The sequence below is a fragment of the Thermobia domestica genome, chromosome 8 (assembly GCF_964235325.1).
Source record: "Thermobia domestica chromosome 8, izTheDome1.hap1.1, whole genome shotgun sequence".
NCBI lineage: Eukaryota > Metazoa > Arthropoda > Insecta > Zygentoma > Lepismatidae > Thermobia > Thermobia domestica.
In genome coordinates, this window is record NC_137461.1 from 12612072 (window position 1) to 12635013 (window position 22942).

General features: G+C 35.3%; 1 protein-coding gene across 1 annotated transcript in view; it reads right to left on the bottom strand.

The window, feature by feature from the left end:
• Positions 1 to 22942, bottom strand: part of LOC145691719 (phospholipid-transporting ATPase ABCA3-like) — a 126765-nt gene that overhangs the window by 58090 nt on the left and 45733 nt on the right. The window contains exon 4 of the mRNA XM_081767052.1: positions 16491 to 16604. Coding sequence (XP_081623178.1) covers positions 16491 to 16604 — 114 coding nt within the window. The remainder of the gene's footprint in view (positions 1 to 16490; positions 16605 to 22942) is intronic.

A 22942-nucleotide genomic window follows, 5' to 3' on the forward strand; every position in this document is an offset into this window, starting at 1 on the left:
CCTGGATATTAACCCGAGTCCTCAGAATAGAAGAACAATGCGCTAATCAATTACCTAGCGCGTCATTTCACCTTGCACTCAAATTATTATCTAATTAAAATTGTTACATGTAAGTAATACAAAAGATACTAATGATCGTATAAGGAGACGTTCGTTATGTGAGTGTCACAATGACTTACTCCAGATTTCCTTTTGTAACTCGAAAACAAGTTATATAGACCTTCGTCAATGCGGAAAATAACAGAAAATGTTCTTCAACTTTAGGCTACTTCATCGTTGTTAACTATGGTCCAGAATTACATTAGCATTCTTCGTCATATTAACTGTAATTTCAGAAGTAGAAAACACGGGATATATTATTTTCACATTCTTTGAATTGTATCAACACGTGTAGAAATAGAAGGTGTTACCTTTACCTTCTGTAACTACTACTTTTTTCTCATCTTTGATGAGGGATTTGTGGCAGATTACTGATGATTAAACTGTGAAGCTCATTTTGGGTTCGAATCCGTCTGAGGAGCAAGATCGGAATTTTAACTGTCCTCGATATTTCTATGTTTCTGTCCCTGTCGTGAATAAGAAGAAATGATTTCAGATGCCACTGACGAATCTAAAAAAGACTGGCAAACCATGAAACTTGTATGGAAGAGACCCGGGACCGAATCCCCTGATAAGAATTATTATTTTTTAATTCGAAGTATTGTTTACGTAATGGGTATTGTAATTCCTTTATTTCTTTATTATTATTATTATTATTATTATTATTATTATTATTATTATTATTATTATTATTATTATTATTATTATTATTATTGGAAAGTACAGATTTGGCTCCATATTTATTATTTTAATTTTTTTGATTATTCAATTTCAAGTCATTTTCTTGGTATGGAACGTATTTGAAATGTTCAATTGCTTGAAACATTAATTGGGAAACAATATCCTATGTTTTAGATCAGTCAAATTTTTGACACATACTAATGATATGCCTAACGTATTCAATTGTTCGGTTAACACGTTACGTTCTCAGGCAGTACCAATTAAGATTGATACGGCTGACGTCATCTTGTGGTCCTGTTTCGTAGTTCACCTTTTTATTGTGAATACACTAAAGAAAGTCGTCTCAACCTTAAGACCGAGAGATATTGAATATTATCCATGTTATGTTCCATTAGAAGTATCAATATTACAAATAACAAAAACTATTTTAATTACCCAACGGGAATCGAACCCAGGACTACCAAGCAGTGAAATCTACGCTTATCTCACTATTTTGAAGACATCGCTTTTAATCAAGGGGGAACTTGGTTCGAAGTATGTTCAACAAATTGCACACATCTATAATTTCAATGTTGTAGAACTCTTGTTTCGGTAATAATAAAGTAGAATGTGTTTTATAGAAACAATATTCAAAATAATTCAAATCTAAATTGTTACTGTAAATTGTTGAAAAGGAGTGATAGAAGTAGTATTAGTGAATGTTGCTGCAGCTTTTAGATACGAGGAAGTTTAAATGCCCGCTTGAGCATCGAGGATAATATTATGTGAAACCACAGTTTAAAATATCTCTTCGGGTATTTGTTTATAATTATATTCTTTCACGAACCATCAATACATATTGTAGATTAACGAGTTGGACATTTTATACAGTTTACTCGATATTGGGGGAAATAAAAATCTCTAACCGTTGAAACGCGAAGCAGTGATGTGTGGCCTGCACAATCAAAAGTACTTTTTAAACTCATTTTCTGTATATTACGTTATTTTCTATTGAAGTCTTGCTTTTGTGAAAGGTAGAAAAAGAAAATTTATAATGTAAACAACCTAAAGCTCAAGTTATTCCATGCCGGATACGTCGGTGGACAAGCGTTGGGGAAAAAGCTACCTCTCGGCACAAAGTGAATGCTCCGAAGCTACGATCCGATGTGACTCCATCTCCGTTTTGAAAATTATACCACCTGCGTTTCACCAGCGCCAGAGATGTGACAAAACTGCTAATAACCAAAAAAGTACTTCCAAAAATATGAAATCGCCTATATGCGGGATTTGTTTACATTACAGTGAGTCTAAAAAACACTAAATATATACAGTGGTCGGCGCAAACTATCAACCTTATGAACCGTAGGCGCGTGTTCTTCCCACAACACCACGGAAGCGATGAACAAGGCGTCGCATGTAAAGGGATAAATCGTTGATTTCATTTTAATTTAGTCAATGAAAGTACTCCTTTAACCGTGCATATTATACGATAACCGTTTGGGATCAGATAAAATGCGTTCGTCCTTTAGCTTTATAATAAAATTATACGCCAGGCTTTACTTTATTTTATAGTTATAACATATGACTCACTCTCTAATGATCGGCGAAACTTGTCATCAAAATTGATACCATTAAAATTACAGTTACACTCATTTCAACTTTTCACTTCATGTTGTAGGGGCAGGGGTTACTATTGACCCACGGTGCTTACTTTACAAGCAAGTCGTCTGAATATATATATTAATAGCCGCATGCACATGATTGGCGATAGTTTATTGTGCCCTCTTCGGGATTGTTCGTGACGAATCGAAGTATGGCCGAAATAATGTCCTCGCTGCCAGGGGCGGACTGCCCCGGGCTGGAAGGAGAGCATTCCCGCCTAAACCCCTTGAGTTTGGGGTTTTGAGTATTAGGCTAAGTTGAGCGTGTACAACAATATGTATGATTTTGGATTTAATATTTGAATAAAAATAGAAACACTGATCAAAGCTTAAACTCAAATGTATTTTTAAACTAAGATGTTTTAAAGTGTTAGGTATCTTAGGCAGGAAGTTGTCTTGGCCATGTTAGCTTCGACTGCGCCAGCTTCTCCACACCTCACACTTTCTATGATAGATTATTTTATTATCTGAAACTGCGTCTCTCATGAATCAAACTGACAAGTCCTAGCCTTCACAGAGAACTTCGCATTTCGGAAGTAGGCGAGGATATTTAAAGAATCAATCTGTGCTTGATAGACAGCAGGTTTCTTCATAAAAGTGTCCAAGGAATTAGCGTAAACTGCTTAAAGAAGGTGGAGTTATGGTAGATCTCTCAGTATATTCTTGATTATAACATTTAATTTTTAAACGAGAAAGAGACGAATCAGCACAAAAACATCAGTCAACTATTGTTATTGGGGGCAGAGCTCTCCAATGTTTGTGTCATTTTATTGATGCTACTTCATGGTGCTATTTCTATCTTGTAAAAAAATCTTACGGAATTTAGTATTAATTTTCTTTTATAAATTGGTAATATAATTACGTCATTTAAATACTACAAATGTTCATGTAACCATATTTTTGTCTCGTTTTGTAATGAGGGTAAACGTGTATCGTGTTTTCTTGTTCTCTTGATTATGGTTGGTGACTAGTGGCAAGAGTTCACAAAAACATTGTTATTATTAATAAAAGCAAAAGAAAACTTTTTTTTAAAATTCACTCATCCCCGGGAAAAGAAAGATAAGTGAAAACATGAGCCTTTTTCATTCTTAAGGTGCATTGCTGGTAAAATGGAGCTGAAATTAGTAACTATCATTACTTCTAAGCGTAATATTATATTCAACATAGAAAATAAATTGCAATTATTATTTATTAGCATGTTAAGTTTCTTACCTTTTTTTGACCACTGTTAAATCTGACTTTTAATCTTTTGCTCATTCATATATTTGACTTACATTTTATTATTTTTGACAAATGTGACTTATCTCTTTGTTATCTTTAGTTTTGCCATTTATTAATACATAAAATGAAACAAAATAATTACTATTTACTAATTGTTATTGCAAATGTAGTTAAGGAGTTGCTACAGTAATAAGGATATGACATCAAGTGACTTGTGTAATATGCAAATAAATATTCATACATGAAAAGTAGAAATCCAAGAACTGTACAATTCACTAAACACATGACTTTAAAACACTTACTGACTGCTAGACCTCATCACTTAGGGCTATTATTATTGAAACACAATGAATTTCTACAATTATCACATTACATCAAGTATTATGGTCATATGCAAGATACGGAACTAAATATTCATACATGAAAACAATGAAAGAGCTGTACCAAACACCAAACACAAGTCTTTGAAACATCTAGTCATCACTTGGCCCGTTATTATTGAAACACAATATGAGTTGCTACAATAATAAGGATATAACATCAGCTATCATGACTAATACAAAAGTAGATATTTACATCGTGAAGAGTTGCACCTAAACATCAAACATTAAAAGTCTCGACAAGGGCTAGTCACTTGCAAATGATTTTGGATCACAATTTTCAACGTGCGAATCTGTAACTTTTGATCACATTGTGAAATATAGAATCTAATATAGCATCTTATAACAATCACTATAATGTACAGACTATATTATTAATCTACAATACATAGAATAAGCAAGACTGAAGAAACAGATAAGGCGTATGAGGGGAAAAGGTTTTAAAAAATCGGTTTAAAGTGACACATCATTGAAAGTATCTGCATTTGAGTGCAGCTGTGTCGTCCATCAAAAAATTTGCAAACAAATGTTTCGTTTTACACAAGGCAGCTATGGACTTACAATTTAAATATTCATGATTCAATGCCAAGGAAGTTAATTGCCACATGTAACATGAAACTGCTGCTGCAACAGATGCAAATGAAGATCCGTCATTCATTTACAAGCATTTATGTAACCTGTCTCCTGATGTACAGCATGTAACATTTCAGAGCGATGCATGAAATGGTCAAATTATTAATTACATTATGTTAACTAAAGCATTACAAAGCATCCAACAGTTGGAAACTGTAGACCATAAATTTATGATATCGGGATACTCATTTTATAATACGATTATGATCATTCAGTGATTGAAAAGAAACACTAAAAAAATGATTATCAAATTTTTCACCCAACGAGCTATCAGCTCGTGCGCACTGCATTGGTTAAGAAGCCATTTGCAGTGGTTCAAGTGGGAAACGAAAGCTTGATTTTTCTGCTATTTTAAAGGAGTAAGGGGTTGCTCTAATATCGTCGCTATATAACTTATGTTATTGTTGTCCAAATAATGTGAGACATGATTTACAAAGTCCTCATTCGAAACTTCTTATCATCATTCAGCGACTTTTGCAGAGACCGATATATATATTATTCTGAAGGTGATTAACTTACCTCCATGGAAATAAAATAAAACCTACCATCCAAATTCTCTTATGTTCTGAAGGCTCGTCAAAAATGTGTTGCAGTCTGACGTTGCTACCATAGTATGCAACACCTTTTTTTCTAACAATTTTCGGTCGTTTTTACTTCTATATACATTCTTGTTTATTGTTGGTAGAACAGATAAGGATGTCTTTCTCTTCCCAGTAACAGCAGCTCGTGATGAATGTTTTCTTCCAAACCTATCAACCATATCGTATGACCATTCGGGGTTACATAGTGGAATTTGTCACATGCTGTAGAGCTTTTACTTCCAGCGACTACAATATTTCTACCCGTTGTTCTCACAGGTTATGTATATTTTATCACTCGTAACCAGTTACTTCAGAAATGGCTAACGGGGTTCAGTAGGTTACAGTAAAGATTTGAAAAAATAAATTCGATCCAGTAAATATCTTTGAGTCATAATGTAGTAGGCAATTGCCGAGTTTGTTATATACCCGGCTACGTACAAATGGTTTAAAGCTGTTTGTTGACCGATGTTGAGTCTACGGCGAGTACATTCCCGTCTTTCTCGACTTTATCAGAATAGCGTTTACTATTTTGTGATAGGTTGCTTAATGTAAGGGGAATCTTTAACAATGAAATTTGCAGAATGAAGGCTACCGAACTATATTTCGGCTTTTATTCTGCCTGACTCTTTCTTCTCACGACCATTTTAAAAAGCCTTCATCTCGTTACAGCGTTTTCTCTCTGTATTCTGCTCTGCGTAGCAACATTTCATGTGCTTAGAGAACAAGCGAATCAAGTGATGTTCTTTTATTATTTTGAAAATGTGTTATATTTAAGATCTCTATCTGGAAATTTTTCAAAGCTTAAAAAAGCGTGTACAAATATTGTGGAAAACCTCTTATAATTTAAAGATGTCCATCACTCTTTGCTTATTCGCGGGAGAGTGTGAACTACCAATTACTCGACATGGTACAACAAAACGTTATTCCTTAAGAAAACCTGTAATATTATAAAGGCATGTTGTAATCAACGCCTAGTGTTATTATAATAATTATTATTATTATATTAAACACTAGCAGCGTTCACCCCGCTTCGCTGGGGTCACCCCGGAACGCAATAAACCTTGTTAATTAGATAATTTTTACTTTTTCGCTTTCAAGTGATATGATAAAAACCATAGTAGATTGCAGTAAATGTTAACATTATATCGCCTGTCATTTATGTTAACCCGCCGAGTGACACGGTCATGCGGGTTGCATATAAATACGTTTATTTTTACCTATGATGAACTAACAAAGGATTTGTACGTTATGGACACTTGAATGGTCAATTATCTCAAGACACTGGTAATTGAAAATTAAAGTGATATGATAAAAACCATCTAGGGTCCAAATCCTAATAACCCCCCAAAAATGAAAGAAATTGGTTCAGCCTTATTAGCGTGATGAGGGAACAAAGGATTTGTGCGTTCTCTTTTATATATAAGATTAATTTAACCATATTTTATCGGTAATTAATGAACAAGAATTAAAATTGTATTATACCAGGTAAATAATGTGGAGTAAGTTTCATATATGACGTTATTCTACTGTAGAGAATCCATTTTTTGTTACTATTAAAGTAAATTATTATATTCTTATGTTCAATCTCATACTTTTGTCTGCCTAACTGCACATAGATGGGTGATTCCCAGAATAATAATGACAATGAATATCTTGTTTCTTCATACGAAGTTGAGTCCTCTGTCACATATGAAGTAATTTCAGTAAAAGTAGAGGAGAATGTTTCACACAAATATGCGGTTGAAAATAAACTTGCAACAAATTGTTTAAGCAGAAAGATGAACTTATGAACGCCAACTTGTGAATCGAGGACTACTTTCACAATATCCTTAAACCCATGTGTTAACTAGGTTTTAGCTACTCTATTTGGCTTCTTTGCTTTCGTACCAAGTTCGAATACAAGAAAGAAAGGAAAACATTTGAACCGTTATGTCCATAATAAACACGTTTGTCGAATAACGACTCAGGGACGCTTCACACCATTGAGTCATCGTGCTACTTGATTATTACTAGCTTCCTATACTTTTCCGAAATAAGTGCTGTAAGAGGCCTAATTGATCTTTGCTGTTGTTCTTTGCTCCAATGGTTGAAATGCTACACAGTGTATAAAATGCGACAGAGAATGAAATACTGTACAAGCACATGAAACACAATGACTGAGCTGAAATAATAATAATATTATTAATTTGTTAGCTAAATCTGCGTTGTCTCACATTGTCCAGGGCTGATTAAAAAAAAACTGTGCAACTTTCCCATGCTGTTAATCGTACCTTCCAACCTTTTTCTCTATATTTCCCTAATTTTGGTAACTCACCGCCGTGTTCTTTTACTTAGAGCGCCCACCTTGATGAATCAGCCTCCTAACTCTTTCTGTGTAATTAACGGTTCCATGAAATCTTCATTTCTTCATAAATTATACTTTCCCATTTTCTATTCTTGCTTTAGTACAATTTAACATTTTCATATTCACTAATAATGTTAGGTATATATTTGATACGAGCAGTTTGTCCTGCTTTCTACAAGCTAACTATTATAGTTTTCTTCGCTCAAATCACCATGCATTTTTCTACCAAATATTTCTTTTCATTCCATTTTCTGATGCCCTAAAATTGTCTAATATCAAGGCATCATTAATTTCCGATTTGCTACTAAAACTACATGACTCGCAAACCAAATACCCATATTTTGAACTAAATATTTCTTCTAGCTTCTTCATTGCTTAACGCTTGGCGTACGCGTCTTAAGCGTGGGACGTCCTAGTTCAATTTCCGTCAGAAGCTCATGTGGTTCGGATAAAAACTCCATGTCCTGTGCGTCGGTGGACTACTGATGGGGAACTAGCGACATCTTGCTCAAAAATGGATTCGCCGGAGCGACCATCCACGGCGGCCTCACTTCCGTTTTGAAAATTACACCACCAGCGACAGAATTGTGACGAAACGACAATGAACCACAAAATTGCTCCCCCAATATATGTTAATTCAATTATATGCGTGACTTGTTTAAGATCAGTCTGAAAAGGACTAAAAGAAAAGTAAAGATGGTTAGCATGAACCGCGAATCTTATGATTACTAGGCTCTTGTTCTTCCGGCTTCGCCATGAGATGCCGGAGGGAACATCCCTTGGAAAGGTATAAATCCTTGAAGACTTTCTAATTTGGCTAATCAGAGTGCTTTTTCAACCGTGTATATTCGACGATAACCGTTTGAGATCAGACGAAAAGCATTCACTATGTAATTTTATAACAAAAGGGCGTACGTCTACTTAAATTTTTTCATAGTTCTCCGATATTCACTTTGCAATGATTAGCGACAGTTACTATCTAAATTCATACAATTATACAAGCCACTTTCTGACATAAAGGCAGTGAATACTTTCGAAACCCGGAGATCACTATAGAAACAATTCGACAGGAAGAAATAATAAATAATAATAAAATAATGCATATGACTGGCGATAGTTCTTGTTGGTTCCTTCGCGATTCTCCTCGACGAATCGAATGAGCGTGGACCAAAGTGAAGTCCTCGCTTCTGTGGGGTAGTGATTTCAATACCCCGACTTGAGATATCTGTTTCGACGCGACGAAACCCAGCCGCCAGCGACACTAGCGGCAATCATTCGACGCTTTGCTAAATCGACGATTGACATTTATCAGTAAGTGGATTACAAGGTATTGGCGACGTTTGCATCTTGGGGAAATTAAGTTATAGCTCTACGGCTCACAAAACCTTGCTGCTGAACGGGACGCTATACGGAAAATAAAATAAAATAAAATAAAATAAAATCTTCCAGGCACGAGGAAAACAGCACTTCTATCTTATTTCCCTTCGGATTAAAATTTTCCATATTATTTGTTTTCTTATTCTTTCCCATTGATTCACGTAAGGCCGGTAAGCCTTTGGCCCTTAGTAATTGCTATTGAAAACAAGAATTTGTAGAAAACACATAGAATAGTTTCCGATGTCTGTGTAGTATTTTTAGTAATGACATGCAGTTCGAATGTGAAATAAAATGAGGGACAAGAATGGCGAAAGAAAGCTTTAGGAGGAAGAAATGTCTGTTTGGTGTGATTTCGAATAAAGAATTGAGAAAATGACTTATAAAATCTTTCATGTGGAGTGTTATACTGTATGGTGCGGGAACATAACAATTTGTAAAAGTGACGGAAAACGAGTGCAAGACTTCGAAATGTTGGTGTGGAGAAGAATGAAAAGAATGAGAGGGTGTTAAAAGTTTTCGGGGAGAGAAGACAAGATTTATATTTAATTGAGGAGAGGAAACGGAACTGGTTGGTCACTGCCTGAGAAGAAATTGTTTCATGAGAACGTGATAGAGGGTATAGTTGGCAAGAGAGAGAAGATGGCGAAGATGGCCACAATTAATGGACGATATAAAGACAGAAAGTCCATTCGTGAAGACGAATATGTTAGAAAAAGACCGTAGAGCATGGATGCCTCTCAGCTGAGGCAAGTGACATGCCTATATGGGCAGAATACCTATGATGATGATGACTGTAGCATAAATATAGGACAATAAATATGCTATGTGTACTTACAGCAAAAGATTGTCTAAAGTCAATGAAGAGAGAGAGTTCTTTCCGCTGTCGGGAGACTAATTACTAGTTACTAAATCAATAATGATAACGAAACACTAAACATAGTGTACTGTATGTAATCAATAGCTTAGACCACGTTTACGATGAAACAATGACGACACGGAATAATGTTGAGTTGATTTTGAGTTTAACATCCCTTTCAGCAGCGAGGCTATATGAGACGGAACTTACTGATTACCGTCGGATTCAAACCAAAAGGCTCCCGCCGGGAATCGAACCCGGCGACTGTACTCTAACGACCCAAAGACTGTACTCTAACGACCGCTTAGGCACGAAAGTCATCCAATCGAAATAAATTACGTATTATTTAGAGATAGCCAAACAATTATCAATTAGGATTATTATTTCAACTTGAAACTTTGTTAGGTAAGATATTTCCTGTGGTTAGAAACAAATTTTAACTGTTTACTTTGAGTGCAATCAGACGCGTACTATCAGGAGCTGAGCAATCGGTTTGGACCTAGCCCCTCCAAAAAGAAGGGAAGAATCTTATGATTCTGCACATTTTTTACTGATAAAGGAAGAAAATTCTATGAACAAACATCCAAAATAATTAAATAAATGAAATAAGATCACACCATACACATTTTGTCTCAGTAAAGTGATAATTTCTATTTCTATTCTTTTTATAACGCTATGCAAAATGCATCAATTATGATGCAAATTTAAACTTATTTCGCAAATAACTAAACATGAACCAAAATCGGGAAAAGCATATAATATATATAAATCTAGCATCCTATAACAAATTTTGCTTCTGTGCTGTGAGCATTGTAACTACATGTTGTCGTTGTGCTGCATAGAGGGTTTATCAGATCAGTACTTCAGTCTCTCATGATGCACTAAGCAAATCGAGTTATGCTGGGTAACTTGGCAGGTATTCGAAAGTTTTCCTACTCGAATGTTCGGGGCGGTGGCTTATTAGTAGAGAGTTCGCCTCCGGTGCTTGGGGTCCCTGGTCGATCTCAGCTCACGCCGCGTGGATTTTGTGATGAAGAAACAGCGTGCTCGTGGGTTTTCTGGTTTCTTCCGTTTCCTCCCTCTTTCTTGATCCCATTGTTTCATTCATTTCTCATCATCACCGTCTGCTTTAGCCTAACCGGCATAATCGTGGGACATAAAACTTAAAGATTTCATTTATTTTTCCTCCTCGAATATGACGTTCGACTGTTCTCTTTCCTTTGGTTTCGGATTAAAGTAAGTTCCACCCACAAAGCTTCAATTAAAAATCTGGATCATGATCAAAAACCTACACTTCATCACCAATAATGACTGTACCAATGAATTATTATGCAGTTTACAGATGTGCTATAATATCCAGACTTCTGCGTGTGGCACTGACTTCCATCACATTTCATGTCCTTTTCACAGGTAATGATCTAACAAACATTGCTCTTTAGCACGGTTAGTATCCTAGTGATCATTATAATTCAAAGCCAAAAATCGCCGCATAACAAATAACTTACACGTTCCTCGTTAACTACAGTTTTCCTACTACATGATGCTCAAAATACAATGCAACACGGAGTTCAAGATAGTATCGGAAGTAATACACAAAAGTGGAAATACCAACACGAAGCATTTCATGCTTATATTTTTAAACTAGGAAGCAACGATTGAAGTACGTACACTAGGAGCCACATAGAGTTGCGATATGTAACCGAATGTGTAAAATATCTTTAATAAAGCACGTAAGTAGACTGAAAACGCATAGGTATGGATCTTCTGTCGTTAATCTTCAGTTTGTTTATTTAGAGCAGCTTGGAAACTATTGAGCGAAAGAAAGAATTTTTCATTTCCACGAATAATCAATCGGATGAGGCCTGTGTAAGGGTAATTAGGGAAATCGTAGTCTTCATAAATTAATACTCTGAATCGGGAACATTGCTGAAATTTCAGTGCATCAAAAGCTGTGTTAGAGATATGTCTACATTATGCAATTCCTAAGAACAATGAAAAGGAAGCTTTAATGTTACTATAGTAAAACTTTTACCAATATGCACCCGGCAACACTGCTAAAACGCGAGATCCTGCTGCTAGAAAACAAAAACAAAACGAAGGAAACGGGAGTTGTGTTCGGATGACAGTGCATACCTGTAGTGAGTGTTGTCGCTTTCCTTGCAAAGTTTATTTTGCGTGCTGTGTTGTATGTGTGTTTATTAACTTCTCGTGAAGTTATTATTGGTTCGGTGAAATGAGGTATTCTAATGAAGAGAAGCTTTTCATTATTGAATATTATTTTCATTCCAACTCATATGCTACAGTGAGAGCAGAATTTTGTGAAGTCAAAAATAAAATTCGTGAGACGGGATCTGTAGATGAAGAATAACACAATAAACAATGGCGTGCTTTATGCAAGGTGTTTTAGATACCGTAGAAGAACACATGTCAAAATCACTACGAAAATCTGTACATAAGCTTGCGGCACAAATAAATTTACCACGTTCAACAACTCATATGGCTTTAAAGATGGTACAAGTACTGATCTACAAGATACACGTTGTTCAAAAACATAAGATGTGAGACTTAGAATTTCCGTTAGTTTCAATCCTCTGTTCGATAACATGAAGTTGGTGTGTTCGACAAGGTGTTCTTCAGCGATAAAGCTTGGTACAATCTCAATGTTTACGTGAACAGTGAGAGGTGACTTGGTTTTAAGTTTAACATTTGTTTAAGCAGCGAGGCTATACGAGACGGGAGTCAGATCCACATGATCTTCCGCCGAATTCATATCCGGGTATCCCACACCGTGAACAGTCAGAATTCTTGATGCAGGTCACCTGGCACTCCACGTGTGTTGCAAGAACAATAGTTACATCCCGTAAAGATAGGTGTACGTTGCACTAACTCACGGTTGGGAACCGTAGCACCTTTATTCTTCCACAGTACAATCGACGGCACAGTGTATCGTGAATTTATTAGGCATCTCATTTCTTGGTTGAATATTGATGAAAGAGATGTTGGTTTCAGCAAAACGGGAGAACATGTCATACGTCAAATAAAACACTAAACGTGTTGCCAGAAGTTTTCAATGGACGTATACGAAATAAACACGTGTGCCCAATCACTCCCCTGACTCAACATCACCGGACTTCTTTAATATTGTTACTTAAAGCAAGAAATATACAAGAAAAGTCCTTGAATTGTACATGGATTCGAAACAAACACTTTCTGTGCAATTTAGAACATTAACACTTCCGCTCTTCGTAAAGGTTTTGGCAGCACGGTGGAAAGTTTGAACCTGTGTTTAAATCAAAATAAAGATTTCCAGCATCAGCTGTACAGCGGACAACTCACTTCGTGATGAATAGCAGTGTTGCTGGGTCTGTTAGTAAAATTTTATTATGATAATTTCAAATTCTGTTTTTCATTGTTTTAAGGAATTGGTTAATGTAGATAGATTCATTAATTGTAATGTAAAATTAAACATTAGTGTTGCCATGTTGTGTTGCCAATTCAGAGTGTTAATTTATGAACACTACGGTTTACCTAGATAACCTTACTGAGGCGAAATTATTTTCTCCGCTACACAGTTTGCAAATTACTGCAACTGCTTACATCTGACAACACTGTGTTGTGCCTAGTACACTTTAATCGTTGCTTTCTCGTTTAACCCTCCAGTAGTCGCGCCGCGGTCAAAAGCACCGCAGCGAAATTATTTTATATCGTGTGCCTACTCTGTTAGTCCGACAGACTCCATCGCCTACCTAATCTTACCCCTCACCTTCCCGAACATTCCTGCTCAATCACTCCCTTATCCGTTGTTTAGTTTAACTACTAGTGATTGTTTAGTGACTCTGCGGTGCTTTCCACCGCGCGCGACTAACCGTGTAATGTTTTTTTTCTCAGTGTTTCGCTCTGTACGTGACCTTTGCTTTGGAGATGTTTTAAGCTTTATAAACATAAATATTATTTTAATGGATGGAAGAGAGGTCGACAAAGTTAACAAACTGATACCATGTATGGAAAAAGAGGAAATTACAAAATGAGCAGCTTAAAAGAACGGAGGGAAATGTTAGGAATGGACTATTCGGATAAATCAGCCATGATGATCTCGTGGAAGCTTTGTCTGAGAAAGATCATGACAAAAAAAGATGATGTAGAAGTGAGTGAACACGAAAGTGGAAATGAGGAGTCTGCGAACTAGTCTGAAGATCTCAAACCCAGAAATGACCAGCGATTCCCCGAATGTTGTCAGAGCAGCAGAGGCCGAAATCAGCGACGACGAAGTGTAAAACAGTGTAAATGTGAATATAACCTAGAATAATTCAATGTAGTGTTGTATAGGTGAAGTTTTAAAATAATAGGACCGTAAAATAATTCAATGTAAACTTGATTTGATTTCAATTTAGCGCCCCTTTCAGCATCAGGGCTATGTAATACGTAGACCTACTGCTTAACGTGGGATCCGAACCACATGAGCTCTCACCGGGAATCGAACCCGGAAGTTCCACGCCAAAGGAGCGTATGCTAACCGCTTAGCTATGAGTGAGCTATAATTGAATGTAAAATACGCTTTGAAGCTTTGTTTTATTGTTATGTGTATACAGTATTTATTTTACTAATTTATTTCTAATTTTAGACGAACCAAAGAGTTGACAAAAACAAAAGATCGTCATCAGAATTAGAATTTTCAATAAAACCAGTGCGTAGTTATCTATCTAAAGAAATATGTAAGAAAAAACATTTTATTCCAAATAAGAAATAAAAAAGAAAACAGTACATGTCTAATAGTAAGTTCCACTAATAGTTACTAATGTAAAACTTATTATAATCCCTCTTAATTGCATTATTTTAATCCCTCTTAATCAGAAAATATACAAAATTACGTTTCTAATACAAGAAAAAATATTTAAAACGATATTTGTAACACATTATGTTCGTGCGGTCCTTTTGACCGCGCGCGACTACTCGCGTTACTTTTTCAGCGCGACTTCTCGAGGGTTAAAAATATGTGCATGAACAAAGTTATATTTTGTTATAACCATTATTTGGGTATTGCTTCCGCTTTCTAAAGTTCTACTATCCCACACTCGGGGTTCTATTAAATATCGGACACAATGTAAAATGTCTAAGCTTCCGGATCATCTTCTATTCCCTCGCGCCCGTCCCTGTACATCAACTGCCTTTCTAAATCTCGTACTTGCATGTTTCATATATATGTTCTGTTCTCACAGTTCATGAAGCATTTCAATCTCTGTTTTAGTTTCTTCAACCTTATTAAAAATTGCAGGGAAATTTGTTGCTTTACACGTAAATGTTTGTTAGCTATCACAAAGGAACGCCATATAAACACAAAGGTTTCAAACTAAAAACGTGAAAATGATTTCATCTATCACAACGCAAAACCATATCTTTTGTGCTTGCGTATATTTATTGTAATAAATGAGACATTTCTTCGAAGTAAAAAAGTAATATGTGTTTAGAATTGTTCATGTTTCTTGTATTATCAAAATTATTCTTTTACTGACTCGTGCAGGTAGCAGCACAATGACGCAGACCTGAACTGAACGTATTGCAAATGTTGCACTGCCAGGTGTTCACACTAACCTACAAGAATGTTCAAGTTCGAGAGTAAAGGCTTTTAATGAGTCATGAGAGGCTTTAAACAAGGAAAACATGTTTTCAATACAAAATAAAGTGCGCATTCTGTTACAGAAAACCTTAAAATCACCTAAAGATCATTGATGCTTGATTATCATAAGTATTCCATTATAAATGCACGAGTTTAGCATTACTTTCTTTCAAAATTGTTTTGAAAACATTCATGAAGATTGTGCACAATTTGCCTCTTGTATGTAATGATTAAAGGGAACATAAAATTTTTACATTCCACACTAAGAAAAAAATGTAAGTGTTGTATTTAAAAAGACAGGTTACATGCGTAATTCCTGTAGTTTCTGGACTTAAAGTACAACGTAAGAATAACTAAAAGCACATGTTTTATAATACTTTCTGTATAAGTGTTCCATCTGGGTCAGGATCTCATATACAAATGGACGTATATAACGTATAGCCGACGAAGGTAACACAAGTATATGTATGTGATATACGGAAAACTGTTAGATGTCAGACATCCTGCAACAGAATGATGTAACATCTAAGGGCTGTGCCCATGTAGCGTACGGATAACGTATGCTCCGTACTGATTTCTATTTTTAATCGAAAGCATAGTTACACAAGACATTCGCAGTAACAGAGTGTCTTCAAGCATTCCCTTTCTCATCAGGAAGAGCTATCAATTTTGTTTCGAAGTCAAACTAAAGAATATTAGCTTCGAAGACCGACGAAACAATTACCACTCTTTAGTCCAATTTTAAAAGAATGCAAATCAAATACATGTGCTGATATATGTGATTCGATGGCCTTCCTCGGAATGTTGTCATATGAAACACCACATTAATATTGTTTTTCGGAAATTTCATGTTACCCCTATATTTGCATTCCATCAAATGGTCCATAATAATTTACGTCTTTAACCATTTACCTCCTCTAGCTTAAAAACTATAATACTAGGTTGTAAAACAAAAACTTTGTTTGTTTTGTATTCAACCGCAAATTCTCTGACAAGTTTTTTATTTATATCTAATGATTGCTTGTTTGTTCTTACGAGACATAAATTGTAGTTAAAATGCTTACCATCAATCCTTCTTCTTTTTCTAAAGAAATTTTGTACGCTAGAAACACTACTGTAGCTATGTATGAAACGTGAAAGATTAGTGCAAACATCTCTAGTGGATTTATAGCATCTTCCTGTAAAAAAAAAACGAAGTTTAATGAGTAAGGAAGTAAAACAAAATTTAAATAGAACGTAAAATTCTCAGTAATTTTTATTTTTGTATATTTATTCCACTGTTAAGAAAGGACATGATTTGGCAATGTATGGCCACAATATATTGAATTTTATATTATTAAGAATAAAGTTGTATACAAACTCTGTGGGAAAAATAGTTTACTTAGTATCAATATAAATACAGAAAAATATATACTTATTATGTAGATAGATATTGGGTAAGTTTATACATTTCGTGAGTGGATGTGAAGCTCAATTTCACATGTAGTTTTGTAATGGTTATTCAAACACTTAATATAATAAACCTTTCTGATTATAGAAGATAATTTGTTACTCAAAATTTCAAATTACTTTTAAATTTGATATCACAATAACCTTTGAATGTGCACTGTCAATGGATGGATCAATCGAATCAGACATTCGAATGTTCTATACGATGATGGTATTACTTGTTTCCTTGCGAATGTTACATCACACAATCATTGACACAGTATTTCATTATGTGTAACGGCTCTGATATTACCTAAGCAATATAGATTTGAGTTTTTTTCAAGCTAAATGATGTGCTAATATTTTTACAAAATTTATATAAAATTAATGTGGTCTTGGTGAATTAAGTACTTGCTGAATTAACTGTTTTGTCCACAGTGTATACCAGCATTAATCGTAATATTTATGTATTTTTATCATAACTAGTCTTAATAATATGACAATGTGTACATAACAAACTACTTTTATTATATAGTAACATAATTAAAGTTTATACATGCTGCTACGGGCCACCTATCAGACTGAAACTCAGTACAAACAACAGCAATGGATACTTATGGAAAAGGGAAAGTAAAACAATCTTCGCAAGATAGAACGAATTCACCTTCGTCCATCAGACAAATTATAACTATAAATAATAAGTTTAATTTCTAAAGCGGATTAAATTCGCCCTTCAATTTTGAGTAATTTTGTCTTCAAGCAATGAAAGTAGTAGGAAATACTGAAAGAATATATACACCATACTGTACCAAAGACTGCAATGTTGACGTCACTTCTGGCTAAACTTATGTATCTTTTATTTAATTGCGGAGAATGCAGACTCGTCCCTCAGTCGAGACTCCTTATAACCCTAAGCAGTATGTCATGTAGAGCATAAACTTCATTGATCGTTGCAACATCTCTATGTGGTGCATATCCTTTAGCGCTTAGAGTATGCCCTTTTACTGCCACTTCGAAATGACTGACTATATCACTTTCTAACATTGCGAGCATTTACAGCATTTCATATGACATATGATGTTTGACATTAAAAGATCATTTACTTCAAAAAGAGTGCTCAGTGGGTGACAAAGAACCTCAGGGAAGCCAAGAGTGTAAATGAGCGGTGAAACACCTGGACCGTTTGGCACGGTATGCAGAAGACAACAAGCTTTCCTAGAATCTGTCCTTAGAGATGTCAAGCCCTGGACGAATCCAATTTGCCTTGATGATATATTGTACAATAATAATGTGTTATATAAGAACTGCATCATGCCTTACTTAAGAAGTTTACTTCCAAATGGGACTATTTCTTAGTAGTAACTTTATAATTGTTCTTTAACTATGTTGATTTCTGTCGGAATATGCAATAGAATTTATGTAGTGAGAAAGGTTTTTGAGAGAAGATGTAATGTTTGTTACTTCTATATAAAAGAGGAAATATCTCCACATTGTCCTGTCAATTCTACTATAGAATTAGCAATTGTGCACCATTACATCATAAGAATTGAGAAATCGTACAATTCGATTTATGCTTCCTCTTGAAATAAGTTCCACGGCGGTCTTCTTGAGATATGGAAATGATATATAATATATATTTAATGTTAAAAAACAGTACGACATATTTATCCTTTTCTACGTACTAAACCGAGAAGTGAGGATAGAAATCTTAACCTCCTCTTCCGAGAACGTCAGAAATTTTAAGAACTGGTTCAGGTAAAGCAGAGCAAATCACCAAAATTTGCATCCCACTGCGCTATGACGTATCAACATTAGCAATCACATTAGTATTGTATAAGGATTTTCTTGGTGAAAACGTATTTCTTCATTGCATATATTTAGAGGACAGCAAGTAACATCACCGTTTCGTTGGTAAATGTAAGAACTAATCATATTTTAAAATCCCTAAAATAACCTATTTCTTCATTTATATGCTGTTGTTAGAAGTGTATAAATCAATCTAGTTTCTCTTTTAACATTTCTCGTGGTTTTAAAGAACATGTTAATTATACATAAGTATTTATACTTTCTATCGCGAACAAAACTACATTCTAAAATGTCTTAGTTTACTTACTCCTCTCTAGAATCGGAGTTTGAAATATTTATCTATCCAAAGCTATCCCACTAAAGGCAGTAAGGTCTTATCACTTGAGTCACATTATTGAAAATCAATGTTGCATTTGCTGGTTTATATTTCTTTGTTATGCATATTTGGAAACTTCGAAGTCCAGAGTAAATCATCTGTTTAAACGCTTTCTTTTACCGGCTTCAACCGCCACTAATGGGGATGATCCGGAAGTCCTATAAAAATCGTAGTATGTTCTCTCAAAATGGAGTAACCATCACGTAGCACATATTAGAAAACTATCTTTTCCAAGTGTAAAAATTAAACACAGGGTGTCTGTTGTCGGTTAACTCCTTTACTTTCTGAAAGAATCTTATCACTAATAATAACATTATTTTAAAAGGTTGTGAAGAGATACAAATAAGTGTTTATTAAGTAACGATACATTTTACGACAAATATCGTGGTGTAAGAAGGGAAGACAGATACATACAAACTTAAGTTGAATCAAATATCCTCGTTACAACTACAGATATTTAACATATTTAACAACTGATGGAAAATATCTAAAAAAAAAAAAAATAGGGCTGACTTTATGTTGAAAGAAAGAAAAAAGACTGCGAATAATTGCAAGTTGAATACTTCACCCTTCCGCATGTATAGCACTACACAGTTCTGTGCCAGACGATGGAGGCGACAATCTATTGTGGATTCCTGTCTTAAAAACGGAATAAAGATGATCAATTATAGTAGTAATTGCATGACTTGGTATAACTTTAGACTTTGACCCCGAGTTTTGTGACGTCATAGGTCAAAGGTCAATGACCATGCCCCGGGATCTATGACCTAGGGGTACGTAGGACCACACCCTCTAGATTTCTGTTGGGGTACCTTGGCCAAACCCCTAAATTGTGGGTGTACTATATAGAATCACATCACTTAAATTTTGGAAATTAACAAATCTAAAAAAAATTGGTATGGTAGTCTAGGATCAGGGTATGCACCTCTATTAGTAATGGGGTCCATATCGTTCCCTTTTCATGGGTAAAAAATTGCAAATAATTCAAATTTCGGAGGTTTTTGACCTAGAGAATGTTTACCAAAATTTATTTTGTAATTCCCAAATTTAAGGAATGATCCTAAGTACTCAACAGATTTTTAAAAAGTGAGCATCAGAGTATAAAGGACATAAATCCCAGTACACACGAATATAACGTGTGATATCCTTATCAAAGCGGTTCAATTACTTCCAAAATGTACATTTTGGACAATTTTTTACTCATGAAAGAGAACAAAATTTATAATGATATTTGTTAGGGCCCGGTACTATTATACCAAATTGGACAATTTCTAAACTTTCATGCGTGGGACAACGTACCTCTGCCAAATTTTAAAATGCAAGCATCAAGGTACTCATGCCTTATAAAAGAAAAGATACCCCTAAACGCATTCATATGTTAATATAAAGTAATAAAGCCCTCATTAAAGTAAAAAAAATGGGTCAATAACCTCCGAAAATTACATTTTTGGCATTTGTTATCCATAGAAGGAAACCAATGGACCATCAAATTTATGGTCATACATATTACGATCCTATATTACTATATTAAATGTTTAAATATGGCAATATCCAAAATATAAGGTAACAAAACCTCATCAAACCGGGGTTAATAACCTCAGAAATTTGATGTTTTCGTAATTATTTACCTATAAAGGGGAACAAGGTGAACCACCCAAATTTATAGTGGTACATATTGAGGTCCTGTACTATGACACCAAATTTTTAAATTGGACAAATTCCAAAATTTAAGAGGTGGGCAAGGTACCCCTTCCAAATTTTAAGAAGTGTGCATCAATGTACTTATGTTTTATGTAAGAAAATGAACCCCTATACATACCCATATAACCATATAAAATAATAAGATCACATTAAAGAAGATAAATTAGGTCATCCCCCCGAAATTTGACTCTTTGGCAATTATTTACCCACAAAACGGAACTAAATAGACCCTCAATACTGATGGAGGTACATACCATGGTTCTAGGCTACCATATAAAATTCTTAGATACGGTAATTTCCAAAATTTAAGGGGTGATCCTATGTACCCCTGCCAAATTTAAGGGGGCCGCCAAGGTACTTTTCTAGAGAGAGTGAAGGAGTAGAGTACAAGGAAATCTAGAGAGAGTGGTCCTAAGTACAACTAGGTGATTGACCCAGAGCCAACGTCATTGACCCTTGACCTATGACGTCACAATGCTCGAGGTCAAAGTACAAAGTTAGACCAAGACATGCAATTACTACTGTTACGTTCAAATCTGGGATTGGGCAGGGCAAAAAATATTCGGTTTCAACCATACCTTCCTCATAGTCAGCGCAAAATTTCCAGCTGTGCGAGTCAGCACCATACCATCCAAGAACATCATGTCATTGCCAGGAATCAAAACATAAACCTCAGAGTACACTCTTGAATACTAAAAAATCGCGGCACCGTCACAGTGATCAAAGGGTATACATCAACACAGAAAACACTGGAGACCAAAAATTTGTAAAGTAACATTACAATCACGTTATTTGGTCTTCACTCAGAGGGATCCACTACTTTTATCACATACTGTACCATGCTATTTTTTCCGAAATTGGTTTCGATGTATATATGATATTCAATTGATTATAATTATACTTGGAATTAATGTAGAAATTCAGGATAATTCAGTAGTAACTAATTGGGGGGATAACATCTTTATTCATACGTTATTTCACGATAATATTTAGTATATGGGTATTTCAAATAGGGAAATATTGAAATCATTGTAATGCTATATAAAAAAAACTAGGCCCGCTATTGGGCAGAAATTCTTGGAAAAATCGGCCAATCTAAATTTTGGCAGAATATTTTGGACCCCTCTCGTCCTTCTTGAGATGCCCATATTCTCTCTGCAATCCGGTTTGATTCAGATTTTACCATTTTCTATTCGTTTTGCACTCTCCGCCGACAAAAATCTCTGCTGTGATTGGACCTTTTTCCCGAAATATGGTATTACGGCGCGAGAAACTCCATTCTAGACCGGGAAGAGCATCAAGCAGCAACACGCCAGTTTGTTCCAGATATATATTGGGATTTATCGCTAAGAATGCTGTTATACAAGGTAGAATTAGCTTAAGTTAATACGTAAATCCGTTGGGAGAGTAAAGAGAGCCAAAAAGTTTTTTCCTCTTTTATTTTTCAAGATATAATATTGCAACTTCGCACAGTTATTACATATAGTATGTAGTATGTTTGGAATTTTTTGGGGCTCTGTGGGTTGACACAGGGGCCGGCCAGATGGGTACAAAATCGGGGAAAAAGTGTTTTATTGACAAAGATTTCCATTTTCGCGAATTTTCTCCACTATGGTACCTGCTAGAGACATGCGAGTGGTGTCGTCCGAAAGACTGGTTCATGGCAAAGAAAGCAAGGTTGAATTCATGTTCCCACAATGAACAGTCTTCATGATGATAATAATAGTATAGAAATTCACTAAAAAGGTATTATCAGGGGAAAATATGTAAATGGGCTGTAGCATCAAAACTATTCATCCCAGGGCCACTCTTTGTATCTCATTCTCTTCACCATAAAGGAAAGTTTTTAGTGGTATTCGCAGGGTCGTATCCTATACCAAAGGGGAGATATTCGCGATAAAAAGGGATTTTTAAAAAAGAAAGCCCTTTTTCCCACTACGAGCCGAACTTTCTCTCATTTGGTACACTTTAGGGATATTTTACGGACGCAGTTGGAATTGATCCTTGAGCAATAACATTTTGAACTACCTTCCAGAAGTTATTCAACGTTCTTCACTATATTCCCATAGTTACCCGGTAATCCCTTTTCCTAAGATTCCCTATCTTCTTCTTCCTTCCCTCTTACGTCTTACCTTCTTTCTCTTCATTCTTTCTTTCTCTATTCCTGCTAAAACCTGAAAAGAGTGGTCGTGACTGGGAGTTGTC